At 33.5% G+C, this 18,599-nt stretch overlaps 1 protein-coding gene across 1 annotated transcript; it reads right to left on the bottom strand.

Annotated features, from left to right (window-relative positions):
• Nucleotides 1-17,726: 17,726 nt before the first annotated feature.
• On the bottom strand, nt 17,727-18,281 carry LOC142624075 (uncharacterized). The gene has a single exon (XM_075797576.1). The coding sequence runs from the start codon at nt 18,279-18,281 to the stop codon at nt 17,727-17,729; it is 555 nt and encodes a 184-aa protein (XP_075653691.1).
• Nucleotides 18,282-18,599: the final 318 nt, after the last annotated feature.

Raw genomic sequence — 18,599 nt, 5'->3', positions numbered from 1 at the left:
TGGCAAAACAATTTTATCAATGGAATTCAAATCCATAATCAAAGCCCATGGTTTAATTAAACTCATGACAATTTATTTATCAAAAACCCAATTCACATTGATAACATCATCAAAAACCCAGTTCTCGTTGGCAATATCAAGAAGTCCAATTCTCATTAGCAACATCAAAAGCCAAATTCTTATTGGCAATATCAAAAACCCAGTTCTCGTTGGTAACATCAAAAAACCAATTCTCATTGGCAATATTGAAAGCCCAATTCTCATTGCCAATATCAAAAACCTAATTCTCATTGGCAACATCAAAAGCCAAATTTACATTAGCAATATTTAAAGTCCAATTCTCATTGGCAATATTTAAAGTCCAATTCTCATTGGCAATATCAAAAGCCCAACTTACGTTAGCACTATTAAAAGCCTAAGCTAATTACTTGGCACTATTTTATCAAAAACACAAGGTTATTGATACTTGGCAAAATACTATATCATAATTATTTTACTTAAAAGTCCAATAATGAATAGTACTTTATATTCTTAAACCTATTACTATAATATTACAAGCTCATAGAATTTATGGCAATTATTGATTCTCAAAACTAATGGCAATCATCCTATAAAAGCCCATGGAAAGTTATGATTATTTATCTTAGACCCATGACATCTATTTATTTCATATCTTATTATAAACTTATGGTCACTATTTATCTTATATCACAACATTCATAATATTTATTTCCAAATCTCATGATAATTATTTATCTTACAAGCCCATTATGATTATCTATAGAAAAACTCATGAAAATATTACATTATTCCATTATAGTGGTTGTTATCATATTTTATTTGAAACTCATGTATATTGTCTCTATTTAAAACCCAAAGTAAATATTATTCTCAAGAAATATTGAATGTCATTATTTAAAAGTCCCAAAGAAAATATCATTTACAAAATAATCGATGACAAAAATTGCAAGGAACTATACAAATTGATATTTAAAGCTCATAGAAATTGATACTCAAAACCTATCATAAATATTTATTAAAGTTCATGAATACATTTCATTTTTACTAACAACAAAAGCCCATGTGGAATAAAAATCTATGGCAATATATGATAGCTATATCCATTTTGTAGGGTTTACAATGAGAAAGCAAAAGGATAGGCCTAAGTGGAGAGAGCCACCAAGTCATAGGCTTACCAAAGTATCCAGCCCTCATGGCCAAGCCCAACATGAAGTCTCAGCCAAAACAGCCCATGTGTGCAAACTGACCCAGCTGGAGAACTCCATTCAATTCTACCTTCTGCTGGAGGTCAAACTAAGCTCCCAAACCAAATTAGGAGCTGGTCACCATTCCCACTGCCAACTCTAACATGAACAGTACTAGAGTCTGGCACCTAAAGGTTAAGGGGCAATAAATACTCTTTTTCCCCAAGTTTTGGTCACAACTTAAGGAAGCCACAACCAAGACCTTCAAGCTCATGAAATTCTCAACTAAATAGTTTATTTTATTACTAAAAATTTATGTAATTGATTAATGAACCAAGCCTGTGAATCCTAAAGGAGAAAATTTGGGAACATGTGGTTTGGAGGGCATAAAGGGATCTCCAGCGGAACCCTCTGAAGTGGACTTAAACTTTGACACCTGGTTTGGGGTGTTGAAATCCTACTTCTTAGAGTCTAAATCTCAGTTGTAGCGCTAAGATTTTTCCTTAATACCTGCCTTAATCCCATTGGCTGTATACAATCATTAAATTCTTAGCATTTAATGCAAGATTACCCGAAATACTCACCATGTGTCATATTACCCAAAGAAGCAAAGCAGCCCTAAAAGCAAATCTCAGCCAAAACAGCTCATGTGTGTAAACTGACCCAGCTGGAGAACTCCATTCAGTTCTGACTACTGTTGGAGGTCATCTCAAGAAGAAACTAAGCTCCCAAACCAAATTAGGTGTTGGCCACCTGTCCCACTGCCAACTTTGACACGAACAGTACTAGAGGCTGGCATTTACAGGTTAATGGGCAATAAATACCATTCTTCTCCAAGTTTTGGTCACAACTCAAGGAAGCCACAACCAAGATCTCTAAGCTTATGAAATTCTTAACTAAATAGTTTATTTTATTACTAAAAATGTATGTAATTGATTCATGAACCAAGCCCGTGAATTCTAAAGGGGAAAATTTGAGAACATGTGGTTTGCAGGGCATAAAGGGATCTTCAGCGGAACCTCTGAAGTGGACTTAAACTTTGACACCTGGCTTGGGGTGTTGAATCTTACTTCCTAAGGTCCAAATCTCACTTGTAGCACTAGGATTCCTCCTTAATACCCGCCTTAATCTTATTGGCTAAACACAATCATTAAATTCTTAGCATTTAATGCAAGATTACCCGAAAATACTCACCATATGTCATATTACCCAAAGAAGTAAAGCAGCCCCAAAAGAAAATCTCCCATTTATGGCCAAATCCTAGGATAATTAAGCCTGATACTCTGCCCCCTGATTAGTCCTGTTAAGGACATATTTTTTGTAATTGGCTAATTCTTTGACAAAATGCACTTTACTTGTAATTGGGTAGATCTAGGATGAGTTTAGTACTTCAAGAATCAAGAGTTCAAGACAAGTATTAAAACCATGAAGATTGGACCAAGAAACAAGTGAAGAAAAACTGTTCATTAAAGCTCGATAGATACCTTGACAAAAACAGTATCTATCGAGATTTAAGAACGAAACTCGACAGAAGTTGAATCTGTCAAGATCTAAGAAATCAGAATTTTCAGATCTAATTTTTGCTCTAGTTGACATGTATGTATAAGGTTTCTTTTCTCACAGCTCTAGACATATATAAGGCTTATTTTAAAGGCTGTCATACATAGAGAACACATGTAGAAAGTGACCTAATGCCTTATTCTCTCTGCAAGAAGTTATTGCGTCTTTTGCGCTTTAGGGTTTTATAACCAAGTACTTCTTGATCTTCATTGTTGATGAAGTGAAGAATTTTGCAGCAAAAAAATTCTTCAAGTTGGGGATCTGTGCAAAATGGTGGCATTTATATATTGAAGAGTTCAGAGGTTCTGAAGCGGTAGACGGTTTCTGCTGTAAGTTCATTTACGAGGATTGTAGAGTTTAGGGACAAAGGTTTTGTACTAGATCTGAAATTTCTTTTTACTATAATGAATTGCTTTTTGGGAAGGTTTCCCTCTAGGTTTTTTACTGTGAAACTAGTTTGTTTCATTGGTTTTCTTGGGTCATCATATCTTATCTTATTTACTATTTTGTTGTGCATGATATTGACATAATATTGATATTTGTTTGTTTTAACAAAGTTTATTCATAATAAATTTAATTAACAACTTGGGTTTAAAATTTTTTAATTCTATCAACCGGGGTCTAAATTTTTCAAAAAGTGGTATCAGAGCGGGTTCACTCTGATTGGATTAATTTCCTAAGTGTGATCCTTGACCCCCATTGTCATGGATCATGGACAATCTCTTTTGATTCCTCATTTATTTGATGACACTAATTATGCATACTAGAAAGTTCGTATGAAAGTTTTTTTGCAGGCTCTAGGTGAAAAAGTATGGCAAGCTGTTGAAGTTGGCTGGATTAAGCCAAAGGAAGCGCCGGTGGATTGGGATGAAGCAACAATCAGAGTAACAAATTTTAATAGTAGGGCATTGAATGCTTTGTTTAGTAGGGTGACCAATGAGGAATTCAAGAAAATATCATCCACGGAAGTTGCCAATGAAGCATGGATCATTATTAAGACCACCTATGAAAGTACCAAGGTAGTAAAGACTGTGAAATTTCAAAGACTCAATAGTAGTTTTGAAGAAATAAGGATGGAGGAAGATGAGACATTTGATGAGTTCTATTCTAAACTCAAGGATATTGTGAATTTTGCTCTTAACCTTGGAGAATCTATAACAGAATCCAAAATTGTTAGGAAAATCCTTAGGTCCTTACCTGAAAGATTCCATGCCAAGATCACTGCCATTGAAGAGGTGAAGGACATTGATCAAATTTCTTTGACTGAGCTTGTAGGGAACCTTTAAACCTATGAGATGAGATTAAGTTTCCAGACATCTACTGTTGGACGTTTCTCTTTCTTACCGCTAGACTATTATTTAAGCATTTGTTGTGGTGGGTCATCCTTTGTGCTAGTTTATCTTTGCAGGAGGTATTTGTGGGGCCTTATTATAATCTATGTTGGATGCAACTTAGACCTTGAGTAAAATGAGTCTTTCACACTTCATCGATAGCCTTTGGACTATGTTCCAAGCCTAAAGTTGAGTCTCGGTTTTGACTCCCCTAACATCATGTGGGCGATGAAAAACGCCCCTAACAACATGTTTTGCCAAGTGACATATCTTTTGAATATTGTGATACCTATCACATTAAATAACTTTAATTTTTCACACTCCTTAAGCCTTTCCTATAAATAAGGAATTCATTGTCTATCTAGGTTAGGAGGAATCGAGCCACACAATGTGAGATTATAATAATTAATTATTTTCTCATGTTAAAGATATAAAAGCCCAATACTAGTCAAGGCCCAAGTTTGTTGTCCTTGTTCATTGTATCTAGTCCTTCTTAGAGTGCAAGTAATCCTACAAGTAAAGTAAACTTAATCTTATTTGTAGTGTAAGTAAAGTAACCCTAATCCTACTTGTAGGCATTTTAAGATTGAACCACATAATACCAAAGTAATGTTTTATTCTAATATTCCCAACGTGCCACTCAAGTTTTTGGATTTTAGGTGTTTTTAGAGTTACCTCACTGTCTTTGTTTTTACTCTTCACCTTGATGCAGGTCATTCACTTGATTCACCCAAGAGGGTTGTCGCACCTCTTAACTTGGACTAGAGACTACGGCGCCATTAATCCCTACCCGAATAGTGTATACTGTGTACATTAAGTGACATATGATGTGCCGGGGAAGTTAATTCTCTGATCATTCCATCAGGATCCAAAGGATAATTTGATATATCTTGTTTTTGGTTTCATAATTAAACATCTTTGAAGTCAACCATAAAACGAAGGTGTGACTTCAAATTTTGTTGAGATGGTAGATTAGAAGATGCATGTACCAAACTTGATAATGCTATCAAAAGCTAAAAAGAAAAATAGAATCAAATGTTGGAAATTTACAAATTTGAACATCTAGAATGCCTGCCAAATTGCCCATAGACACTCTTATCTTAAGTCGCACACAAAAATTTTCTCTTCTTAATGGATGTTCCTTTTGAAACAAAGCTAATTTGCTCACGAATATCAAGTGGGCGGCGCCAATCGAATGGTTTTGGAGAGCTCCATGTCTCAAAATGTATTAATTGGTCAAGGGCTGGCCCCCTTTAGGTATTCACCAACCAATTGTGCCAATGCTTCAAATTTTTTGAAGTCTCGTATGACTCTTTTAAGTCACTTGCCAAAATGGCTTGTCTTATTATTCCCTATTGGAAATCAACTTTCTCATCGTTAAAAGGTCAATTGCCCATTCCATACTTAGCTTTTTGTTTTTGTTTTTGTTTTTGTTGATGAACCTGAACCTATACTTTGATATTCGCATATAAAGAGGAAGAAGAAGAGGAAGAGAGAACATTTTATCTTTACCTACCTTTAAGCATAATCTATTTATCGTGGCCTCATGGGTAATCTAATCAAAGTTGTCTAATCAAATTCTATGCGGTGAACATCCATCGTTTATCACAAGATATATTCATTCTCACTTGATTTTCCAAATGATGATTCTGAACCGTACGCATATACCTGGAATTTATATATATTATCAAATAATATATTTTGGTCCTCAGTGTTGAAATGCCCAATGAGGAATAATTGGAAATGACAAAATCCAACGCCAATTATGTGAGGAGTTGATAATATCTGTGGGATAGAAATAAAAATAAAAATGGGAAATGGCCTCCTTTTAGTTCAGTTCTATTGTGCTCCCTAGTAGTAAAACCGAAAGTGAACTGCAAGCAGTGCCGACTCAACTTTTAGTCAGCTTAAGGCATGGTCGCAAATGGAAGAAGGTCTCCAATTAAATAAAGATTTTGTTAACTGATATTATAAGAACATTCATTTAAGAAATACTTTTAAAATTTTTTATAGGAAAAGAAAAAACACAATTAAATTTTTATTTATTTATTTATTTATATATTTCATAACAGTTGTATTATTATTTTTTAAATAGTTTATTAACAAATGTCCTAAAATTTAAAAGCACCTATTAATTGAACCTAATAAATAATAGAATATGTAAGGACTGAATTTAGCGCTTGAGCCCAAACGAGTGAAGAATCCAGGCCTAAATAGCCCAACATAATGAATTTGTTAGAGAGTGGGCTCCTAAACTAGGCTTTCATGGTTGAAATAACGTTTACCATGAGTCAGGAATAACAATGAGACAAGGAAAAATTGAAGGCCATCACCAAATTGAGAAGGATAATTCTCCTCGGATAAGTCCAAGGAGGTTCTGTTTTAGAATATATCACTATCAGACTTGTTTACAATTTCCTTTCTTCGTGTTACAGTGTTTTTCTCTGCTGTTTTTTTGGTCCCTCCTCTCTGGGGGACATTCTACCTTATATAAGCCATTTTGGATGATCCTGTCATTCCATTTGTTGATCACGCAGGCCACCACTCAAGTGCCAGTCTCATCAACCACCTCCCTTGTACCCCTGTGAGATGTGGCAACCACGGTAGCACTGTTCGAGAGTCTTCTCCACATAAACGTGGTCAGAAGGTTTGGTAGGATGCATTGAATATGGTGACAGTTTCCAGTTTTTTAGTCATGTCAGTGCTAGCTCCCTTCTCAAAACTCTTTCTACACAATAAGGCTTTCTTTGATGACGTGTTGATGACGCAATCATAGAGTCCGAGGACGTGGACTCCTCGGCCCAGTAACTGCCATTCTCAGCCATGTTATGACACATGGTGTGACTGCCTAACTTGGAATTCTAGTACCCACAGAATATATTATATTTATGTGTCTTACAATATAGGGGAAACAAAAATCATGATTGGCAAAAGTAAAATTTTAAGCCCTCTCTATTGGTCAATAGAATAAATTGTCCATTTATCTCATGGTGTAAATTTTTATTAAGGCTAAAAATAATTATTTAACAAAATATATATATATTTTAAAAATTATCTTCTATTTGGGTGATGTGGACTGTAATAATATGCTTTATTGGATTTGTAATAGTTATTTAAAAAAAAAAAAAAAACTTCCAAACACGTGAAAGGTGAATAGACTTTTTTTTTTTCCCTTCTCTATCAAAATTGAAATCAAAAGCAATAGTTTTTCTTTTTAATAAAAATTCATTAATTCCAACGTTCATTATCAAAAGTTAAATAAATACAATATAATTAATATTTAAATATAAAAAAAGGACTCAGCTCACAGACGTTGCCTTAGGCTTTAAAATACATTGAACCCATCCTAACAGTAAGGGGGATGTGTACAATGTATTAAGAAAGAAAATAAGCTACATATTTTTTATTAATTAATAAATTAATTGTGGATGAAAGGAAAGTTAGGTTCTTTTATAAAATCTTTTATTTAGATATTTTATCGTGAGTTTCAATTAGCTCAACTTATAAATTTAATTTCTTATTATTGAACAAGAAATTTTGAAGTTTGAAAATCCTCTGTAATAAAAATTGACTGATGTTTTAGTTAGATAATAAAAAATAATTATTATAAAGTGTAGTAAAAATCGATCAATATTTTAGTCAGATAATAAAGAACAATAAACATAAAGTGGATGATGTCATAGGATAAATTTCTATTATATATATATGGTTTAATTAAGGAATGTTCATGAACATCAAATCTGTAAAGAGAGAGAATTACTCTCCCAGCAATTCGCTCAGCAATTCGCTCAAGGCTATATATCTATTTGTAGGCCATGTACCAAGCACGCAGACAAGCGTTTCTCCTTGCGTAAGAAATGTCGAATCACGCTTGTTTCAAGCATGTCTAACCCACCATTTTTCCATCAAAATCCTGTGGGCTAAATTTTCTGAGAGACATTATGATTATTTTTTAGGTTAATTCGAACTCCTGCTATGTATTGAATTTAGCAACTTTTAACAATGAGCTTAGTACGTGGGGGCAATGGGACCATGTTTTCTTGTTACTTTGTTTTCAACGGGAGAAACAATGCATTGGAAGAACATGAACATTTGTACAACTTTTGTTGTGTCTCTTTTGAATACTATTCATCAATTTCAAAGTAAATTTGGATAAGTTCGTATTGAACTTTTTTAACCAATACAAGATCTGCTTAATGCTTCTTTTCTTAGCAAAAAAAACTAAATAACACTCACCAATTCCTTTTTACTATTCTTATGAAAATTTTGGAATGGCAATACAATTAATGAAAAAAAGTTAAAAAAAAAATTTAAGTGATAGTTCTAAAATATCATTTCTTAAATATTAGAGGCGATGAACACAGTCTTGATTATATTTTTGAAAAAAGAAAGAAAAAAGATAATATAGAAAAATTAATTTTTACTTTAAAGAAGTTTCATATATTACAAGACAATATATCCAAAGTGAAATATTCTTATAAACAGTGAAACAGGATGAGGAGTATCACCAATAATTGGTATTCATAGGGCACAAAAAATAATTGAAGTTGTGAAAGTCAAAAATGGCGCATGATCTCCTATATCTTTTTCCTTCCATGCACTCAAAAAAATCGTGTTTGGTTTAATTAGAGCTCATGGAGGTTCCGGCAAAATATGGACATGCATAAACTATACGCACATGTTTGTGCAACAACCCATGTGTCAGAACTCAGAAGTGAATAAGGGACCGGACCATGTTTATTGCTTGTGAATTGTAAGAGTCTGAGAAGGAGAGTGAGAGCAGCAACGACTACAGTGATAAAGGTTTGATATCTTTGCTTGCCCCTGTGCTTTTTGGACATGTGGTAGAAATATAATTGTTTCCTGGCAATGTACTTTTACTTTTCTTTACTTTAGATCGATTCAGATAAAGCAGTAAGCAGATTATTTCCAGGCCAATTTGTCTCTTTGATGAAGATTTTGGGGCTTCTTTGTCCCCTTCTTGTGCCCTTAACACGTGTCTCAAAAGGAATGGACAACTGATAGTTTGGGCCTTTGGAAGATGGGGAGTCATGCCTAACACTCCTGCACTGCACGAGGAGTTTTTTAGGTTCTATTCAGCCATGTACTCTACAAGCAAATTTCAAGCTAAAAAGTCCAAACAAAAATATAAAGCAGACTCGCGATGAATCATCCTTAACGAACATCTTATAGTGCCGGTTAATATTTTCCTTTGGTCTTTAAATTAACATGGGTTAGTGAATAATTCTCTTTAGCAGTAAGAAAAACATTGCATGAATTTAATTCTTGTTTGTCAATGGCATAGATCCCAACTCCTTTAGACTTAAGAACTATCAAACGGTTTATTCAAATTTATGAGGTTTGGGGTTTGTTCAAACACAACCTTCCTTTTCTGCCGCAACAACGAATGTAGTATTTCCAGGAAGAATCCACATATCGGTGACATCCATGAGGAAGAGAAGAATAAGCCAAGTCACCCTCATGCATGCCATGGTTTTTATGCGATTAATTGCTATAGGTTGATTGAGTTTTTGGGCTACCACGGGCATCTGTTTGGGGCCCAATTTAGGACTGTTGATCCTTTCTATGGAATTCCTTGTGTCTTGCCTTTTGATGTTGGGGCCTTTTCGGCCAATATTTTAGTGTGGACTTATATCCCTTTAGAGGGCCCACATGATTTGGACTTCCCTTGAGTATTGGCTTCAGCTCACCTTGGAAAAATAGGGTCGGAATAGATCTCGTTCTAGAGAGAGGGTATGGAATACGTCCATCTTGACTAAGGTCTATGATATAAATATATATATATATTGCTAAGCTAAGGTTTGTGATATTTATTATCGCATCAATAGTCATAATTTTTTTTGTGTTTGTCTAAACGAAATTGGGGTTGGAAATTGATCAGGTATATCATAAAAGTACTGTTTTCTATTTTATACTTTTTTTTTGGATGATTCGATATTTACAATTGGAGACGAGAGATTCCTGAATGCTTTTGTTGAAAACATGGAGGTGTTAACCAATTGAACAACAATACTCTTGTTGAAAGTGAGCCCAAAATAATGGTTTTGTCAGGTTATTGTAGGGCAAGAGATATTTATGACAACCACATTCTATGTAATTTATGGTGGTTGTAGTTGGACCCTATGTTATTTGTTAAATATTAGCATTGATGCACCATGTTGAATATGCTATTATGGATGCGGAAGCGAAAGCATAAAGTATAGAACACAACAACACAAAAGGATTACGTGGTTCAGCCTAACGGCCTACATCTACAGAGGAAACCCTAAAGGGCTACATCAATAATATATTAGAGTGTAGTACAAATCCTGTGTTACAATGAACCATAATATGTGTATATATAGTAGACTAAACCCTAAACTAATAGACTTCTAGTACAAGTAGGAAACTTGGCTTGCACACAAAGTAGAATTAAGCTTGGGCTTATGTTAATCGGCTAATATATCTCTAACACCCCCTCTCAAACTCAAGATGGAAACTTGATGAAATCTTGAGATTTGATTAGGTTGAAAAGATCGCTTGAATGAAGTTTGGCTCTGTGACGGTGGCTTGAGAAAGGCAATGGTCTTGCAGTGTTGATGCGACTTCTAACGGTGACATGACTATACCAGAGAATTTTGACGGCAGTAGTGAAAAACCAAAGAAGATGAACGCAGCGAAAAAACACCGAGGAAGACAAAGATTGCTCTTAATACACCGTAAGGACAGAAAACCATGGCCATAGGAAGGCAGCTCTGATACCATGTTAAATATTAGCATTGATACACCATGTTGAATATGCTATTATGGATGCGGAAGCGAAAACATAAAGTACAGAACACAATAACACAAGAGGATTACGTGATTCAGCTTAACGGCCTACATCCACGGAGGAAACCCTAAAGGGCTACATCAATAATATATTAGAGTGTAGTACAAATCCTGTGTTACAATAAATCATAATATGTGTATATATAGTAGACTAAACCCTAAACTAATAGACTTCTAGTACAAGTAGGAAACTTGGCTTGCACACAAAGTAGAATTAAGCTTGGGCTTATGCTAATCGGCTAATATATCTCTAACATTATTAAAGTACAACGTAGGTGCATCTTAATGCTTTCTTTTTTTGGAATTAAAATATTTTTTTGTAAAATATTTTCTCATTTTTAGGTTTTTTTGCGTGTAAAATATGATCAAATTTGTAAAATATTTTAAGTGTAAAATCATTTGTAAAAGGTTGAAAATCGTTTTACTTTTAAGAACTTGGTAAAACATTTTACAAAAACAAAAATTGCACCTCCTTCCCAAAATCTGGCAGCTAAGTCCTTAGTCTAGTATGCTAGGCCGTTGATGCCAACGATCTGGTTGCTAGAGTTGCCATTTCAGGCTTCGACGGTAGGTGATTCGGTTGTTGGAGCCAAATGTTTGGCAGTTAGAATCGTTTGTCTGATGGCCAGTGTCGGCAGTTTGGTTGCCAAAACCCCCAGTTAGATGGCTGATGCCAATGTTCAAGTCAACGGAGTTGTCGGTTTGGTAGCAGAAGTGGCAGCTTGGTTACCGAACCTTTGGCATTGGTGGCTAAGTTTTCAGTTTTGGTGGTTTGTGCTTGAAAAAAAAATTACACATCATATCAAACACTTAAAAATATTTTCAATTGAAAATATTTTACAGCAAAACGTATGAAACTCGTAAAGTATAATTCTTTGATTTTTATTTTTTATTTTCTATTATACAACTATACTTTTATTTAACTTATTTTTTAAGCAAGTTCTTTTCCATTTTCCAAAAAACTCGCACTTCTTACTAAGCACATGACTGTCAGTTCATGGCAGTTGAAATCTGGAATGTTATAACCTAGGGTTTCTATGGCTGTATATATAAACTTGAAAATCCGATTTTATCCACGTTGGGCCAATTGATATATAATTTCAGTGATATATTCATGGCGGTCCACCTCATGGAAACAGAGCCCATTGTGGTCCTTGTTTGAATTATTTCTAATTTTGTTAGTCCAATTTGATTAGTGGTTCATTCATTATATTGGGATACAACTGTTCCCTGTTCCTTTTCTTGAACTCTTTGATTCAAGGATTCGGTGTTTTAAAAATGTAAAGGTTGAGGATTTCGTTTAACTGTGAGCAGAAAGCAATACGTGTATTGAATTGATTTTCGTTGAAAAAATTTTTAGAGAGAAAAAACTTTGTCTATATAGATAGTATATATATTTTTATGAGAGAAAATTTCAACTTATGATGTCCGTTTTTGATGATAGGTTTTTATCATCTAATCAATACACCAATTAATTTTTTAGTATAAACTGGGTTTATTGAATTAATTTATTTTCTGAAAACTTAAAGTAATGTAAAGATAAGTTAGGTGTGACAAAAAAAAAAAAACTGGTTTATTTTTTAAAGTCTCATTATTGATGAAGATGAGCCTTGATTCAAGTATCACTAAAAAAAAAAATCGCCCTACACTAGCATTCTTTTTCCCACTTGTACTGGTACTTTTGAAAGCTCCGCAACATATAAGCCTATACGGGCGTTTTATAGATCTATGGCGGTGCTTTAAACGATTTTGAAAGCTCCACAACAAATATGAATATATTTAGTGTTTTAAAAATAAATTTTAGAGTAAATTGTAAATTACACATCTAAAATTTGGAGGTGATTGGATTTTACATCTTGAAATTTCAGAATTTGGATTTTACCCTTTGAAGTTTGGGGTATTTGGATTTTACGCCTTGACATTTCAGAACTTAGATTTTACCCCCTAAAGTTTAGTATTATTTAGATTTTACACCTCCAAATTTTAGGGTGTAAAATCCAAACACCCAAAAATTTTAGAAAGTAAAATCCAAATACTTCTAAAATATAAGGGGTAAAATCCAAATTCTGAAACGTTGGGATGTAAAATTCAAATATTACCAAACTACAAGGGGTAAAAGTCAAATTCTGAAACTTTAGGATGTAAAATACAAGCACTCTGAAACTTTAGGGGTGTAATTTGCAATTTACCCTAAATTTTATAGAATTTTGTTTAACTGTGACCACAAAATAAATCATTTTGAGTAATGAGTTTAGTTTTGCTTATTTTCTCAAAAATAATACAAAATAATGTAATGTAAAAGTAATCTAGATGAGAAAAAAAAAAAAAAAAAGCTGGCTAGCTTATTTGTTTTGTCGGGTACCTTCAGTTTTTATTTTATTTTAATTTTTTAAATTTTTTTATAAGAATATCGTAACTTTATTAAGAAGAAGATAAAAACATTATATCTTGAGCCAAAGCAAACTCAATCATAATAGGATTTTCTTCTATCCAAGCTACAAAACTAATTAAATTCTTAGCATATTAAACTAAGATGTGAGCAGGACAATTGCCTTGCCGTTGAACATGAGAGAATTATACTCCCCTAAAATCCTTTAGCTTACGTTGTATCCTCTCAACTATAATGCGAATAGTTATTGGTGGTTCAGACGATCCATTCACAGCCTTAGCAACAATTTGTAAGTCACATTCAAAGATAACCTCTCGGACTCCCACATCCCATGCAAAATGAACCCCTTCGTCCAAAGCTTTGGCTTCAATTTCTAATGGGCCTAGCGGGTAAGGTATATTTTTACTCAAAGCGGCTTCTACTATTCTAGCGAAATCACGAATTAAAGTGACATAAACTGATAGAGTTTGGAGGGAAAACTTAAGCTTATATGCAAGTGTGAGCGAAAAAATATCAAATTATTATTTTTTTTTTTTTTTTCTGAGAAAGTTATAAATCAATACCATGTAAAGATTATTAATTTAATTTTTCTTTTAAACATATCAATTTGATTTATTTATTTATTTTTTATAAACAAATTTTTAACATTTTAAATTTTAATTAGAAATCATTTTTTCATAAAATTTTCTATATAGCTCAATGAAAATTGTCCTACAAAGTTGATAATGTTAAAATTTTAACTTTTTTTACTAAAATAAAATGAGTGAAAATTAAACATTTATAATCTCTAAATATTCTCTGTTACTTGTGTTACTTGTTTTTGCATTGAGCTCATTGAGTTATCCGTTACATGTTGGCATGTTCTGATTCTATCATACTGTAATTGCTATTGAGCCTTAAATGCTTAACATGTTCGGATGCCCATGTTTGATTGATCATTGGAGTCAATCAATGACTGTTCATGTATAGTCGAGTTTGTAGTTTCAAGTCTACAAAGTGTAATAAGGAACATACTATACCTTATGTTACACTTTGCACTCTAAACTTTTTGAGTGCATGTTTTGCACTCTAATTATGATTTTTGTTTCACTTTGTATCCCGACGTTAAGTTTGGTGTTAACTTGGATGGAAAAATATGACACTATGTGAAAATACTTAATTTCCCCTCTTCTCAATCCATTAAAAACAAATGAAAAATTACACTTTACCACCCTAAACTATGTTCCTTATTACACTTTGCACCCTAAACTGTGTTCCTTATTACACTTTGCACCATAAAATTTAAATTTCCATCTAAGTTAACACCAAACTTAATGTTAGGGTGCAAAGTGTAATAAGGGTCATAGTTTAGGGTGTAGAACGTGCACTCGAAAAATTTAGGGTGCAAAGTGTAATATGTGATATAGTTTAGGGTGGTAAAGTGTAATTTCTCATATTTCTAAATCAAAACTTTTAGGGCACCTGTTAGCTTTTCCTTTCAATTGTTTACTTGACTGATATTGTGATTTTATTATTACTTGAATACCATGAATTTAATGTTTTTGTTCAATGCCTTCTATAAAACAAGCACTGTTGTTAGAGTTTCACAACTTAGTGTCTGTTTGGAAATAATTTATCTAAATTTTTGCTGAAAATGTGCTCAAGTAAACTTGAATCTTGAAAAAATTTGAAAAAGTGAAAAAAAGAAAGTGAAAATGCAAGGTTTTAAAAAACTATACTTAAAAACTAAGAAAAGCTAAACAGTATTTTATAACTAGTACTTTAGAACTTGAGTTTATATTAGGGTTGTTTTGTCATAGAATTACTAAATGGGTAGTTCTTAGGATTTTTAGTGTAGATTAATTCCATGAAAAATTCCATGTGTTTTGGGTATTGGATGCTACAGTTGAACCAGGAAAAGATTATGGATCAAAGTATTTTGGTTGAGCGAAATTTAGACTCTTGGTTATGCAAGATTCACACAAAAACTATCACTAGACCTTCATTAGACACTCGATCAATTGAAACCTATGGCAGGAAATAATTTTTTATTTTTTTTTTCATGAGTGATTGTGTGCCAAACGTTAGCCCAAACCCTACTTCAATTTAAACCCTACACTACATCAGCCTTAATCCATAAAGACGGAAGACAGCTACTAGAACCAAAAGAAAAACATTGTTATACTTATTTGTCATGCAACCCTCTTCGTATTGACAAAACCATTAAGAAGAGATTTTAGCCATCCAAAACACAATATCACCATTTGTATTTTTGGAAAGCTATATTAAAATCACATAGCCTACATCAAATCTCAAGTGACCTTGAATTGATCAAGAGATTGGTTTGGCAGTCACTGTCTCGACTTGTGGTGATAAATCACTGTGAAAACAAAGGCTTGAAGCGGTTACAACAAGAGCTAGGAGTTTAGATACAAGTCAGGTTATATGTACTAGAGTATATGTACTAGAGTTACCATCTTGTAAGTCTTGATAGTATTTCTACCTTTTTTGAAAGTGGATTCAAGGAAACTAGGTTAGGCCCCAGAGTGTTTTTTATTGCTGGGTTTTCACTTTGTGAATATTTCCCCATCTCTTGTGTAATTGTTCTTTTTGTGGTTGATTTTACAATTTATCCATATTACTAAATCTGGCAAATTAATTACTTGGATTTAACTTGAGAAATTAGTAAAATTGGTAATCTGCTGTGCTACCAATCGTAGATTCTACTTGCTAGAGAACGTATAGCTATGCTACTAGATAGTTAAAAAGTTAGCAGAAAAGATTGGTTGGCTATATGATAGATCTTAATTTTCTACAATGTGAGCAAGGACAAGCATCTGGATAGTTGAATTTCATGTCATATAGTTATAATGCAGTAGCATTGTAGAGAGATCATTTCCTCTTTCGACTCATCAATAATGTCGACCAGTGGAAGAACTGTCCCTCATCTCTCACGCTTTGAACCTTAGATATGTATTTCGAAAGGAGGTTAGCTATCATCTGAGAATACATATTGGAAAGTGTAAAATATAGTTGACTTATATAAAATTTCAACTATTTTGTCTATATGCAAGAACTAAAGTATTAAAAAGTTACTATTTGACTATAAATATCGATAAAGTTGCAGTTCACTTATATGGCATTCCTAATCTTTTGTCATTATGCATGCTTAGGACCTCACATGCATGTCACTCTTTATTCAAGAATTTAACTAAAATACAATATCCAATTTGACTAAAAATGAAGGGGTAAAAAAGAAAGAGAAAAAAGGGAAACCACGATTTCTAGAAGAAGTCTGGCTTTCAAACTTACTTTTGGGTTAAGCAATGGCTAGCATCTAAAATTAGAGAAATTTTCATGATGCACATGGAAGAAGTAAAAATAGAAAAAAAAAAAAGAGAAAAAAAAGAAAGAAGAAGAGAGGGAATTGAATTCCTTAACAGATGCACCATGAGAAGCATCTTGACATTTAATTATGATGTAACAAAGCACCATAGAAATCAAAGAAGTAAAATAATAACTATTAGCCCAATAACCAACTTGTGTTGAATTTTAATATTCTGAAACTGAATTTAGTTATCTGCCAAGCTAATAGAACAAAATATATTTGTCATCAATGCATATATACTCAACAGATTTCAACAATTGATGAGTAACCCACAATAAAATTCAACGTTAACTTTGATGTTCCATTTATGCCTACTAATTTAACAATATGAAACTTTTTGGTTATATTTTTATATACTGAAAATGGTGTTCCGAAATTGCAGGTATCATACCATATTCTAGTCGGTTATAGTTCAATTTTTAACTAATGCAGGGAGTTGCAATGAGAAAATATGTCCCACTACGTTTTCAATATTGTTGATAATTTGTAAGCATGTGATTGCAAGAGAATATCTGCAACATTATCTAGATGAACAATGTGAAATAAAGATAGAGACAGTATTGTCATAGCAAATCTTATTTCCTGATCTTAAGGGATTTGATTTGAGTTTATTTCAACAATTTGAAGCTAATTACGTCATGAAGGGAAAAGATACAAGTAAAAGTAAATCAAGATCATAGTGAAACATAGAAGGCTTTAGGAACGCTGAAGATTTAGGTTCATATTTTATACTCATAAAGATGCTAGGTTTAAAGAAAATCACTTTTACAGCAAAAAAAAAAAAAAAAATGACACTAAAATATATGTTACAGAATAGTTACCTCTGAAATTCAATCTCCCAGTACCTTCTCTTTTCTTTTGTGCAGCTTTGAACAATATTAATCTCTCTTTTCTGCTCTCCTCTATCAAAATAGAGAATTCTTTACAAATAAATGTAGGACAAAGTAATATATATAACTAAATTCATGAAATCCATTTGCCTGTACAATATATGATGTGCACTGTATGCGTATATAACAAGCTAATTTACTGATAAAACAAATTCAATATGGATCATGACCTAGTCGAAGCTCCAAATCCAATTCATCAGCTTCGCTAACTGCCCTCTTCATTCCATCATCTTCTACATGCATAGGGCCAATTCGCAGGCTCAAATTTACACCGAAAAGGTCCTGGTTCATACTCAAGGACTGGGACCTTGAAGCAATAAAATCACTTTGGTGGAAATTAGCATGTGGGTGTCTAGGGCTAGATGCCGATGATGGCTGAAAATACATATGATAATTCCTTTGTCTTTGAGCCTCTAAAACTGTGAAATACTCGGATGGTTCGCGTGAAACCGGTGAAATATATCTAGAGGGGAAGCAATCCTCGTTGGATTTGTTTGAATGTGAAGAAGAGCTTGTGAGTTGCTTGGCCTTGGCTCGATCTTTCCGGTGTATGTTCATATGCCCTCCCAAGGCCTGAGCATTGGTGAAGCCTCGCTTGCAGAATGTGCATTCGTAGGAGCGCCTACTGCCCGTATCGTCTCTGACTTGTTCCAGGTGATCACTCTCTTCACTTGAGGTTTCCGAGCTTCCTTGTTTGACGGATTCCATACTGTGATTGAAAGATCTTGGTCTTATAGATGTTTTAGAATAACAGAAGGAAAAGTGTTACTAGGAATCACTAGGACTAAGAATCTCGGTTTGAAGCAATATTGGGATGGCAATTGTAGAGAGAATGAAAGAGAGAGGAAAGAAGGGTTTTTATATAGAGGAAATGGTATAAAAGGTGTGAGATAGAGACAATTAGAAGACATTTGCTTTGCTAATGTGGCTTTAGTGGATTTCTATTAAGTGAAACACGTACTTTTGGCTTTTGCTTGAGGAATTTTTCCCCTTAGCCGGCTCTGTAATGGGACCATCCTAAATGCT

The sequence above is a fragment of the Castanea sativa genome, chromosome 2, assembly GCF_040712315.1.
Source record: "Castanea sativa cultivar Marrone di Chiusa Pesio chromosome 2, ASM4071231v1".
NCBI classification, from domain to species: domain Eukaryota; kingdom Viridiplantae; phylum Streptophyta; class Magnoliopsida; order Fagales; family Fagaceae; genus Castanea; species Castanea sativa.
Note: the sequence above shows the minus strand (reverse complement) of the source record. Positions and strands in the feature narration are given on the sequence as shown.

Coding starts and splice junctions, on each gene's coding strand:
- LOC142624075 (XM_075797576.1), bottom strand. CDS start 18,281: ATGGAATCCGTCAAACAAGGAAGCTCGGAAACCTCAAGTGAAGAGAGT.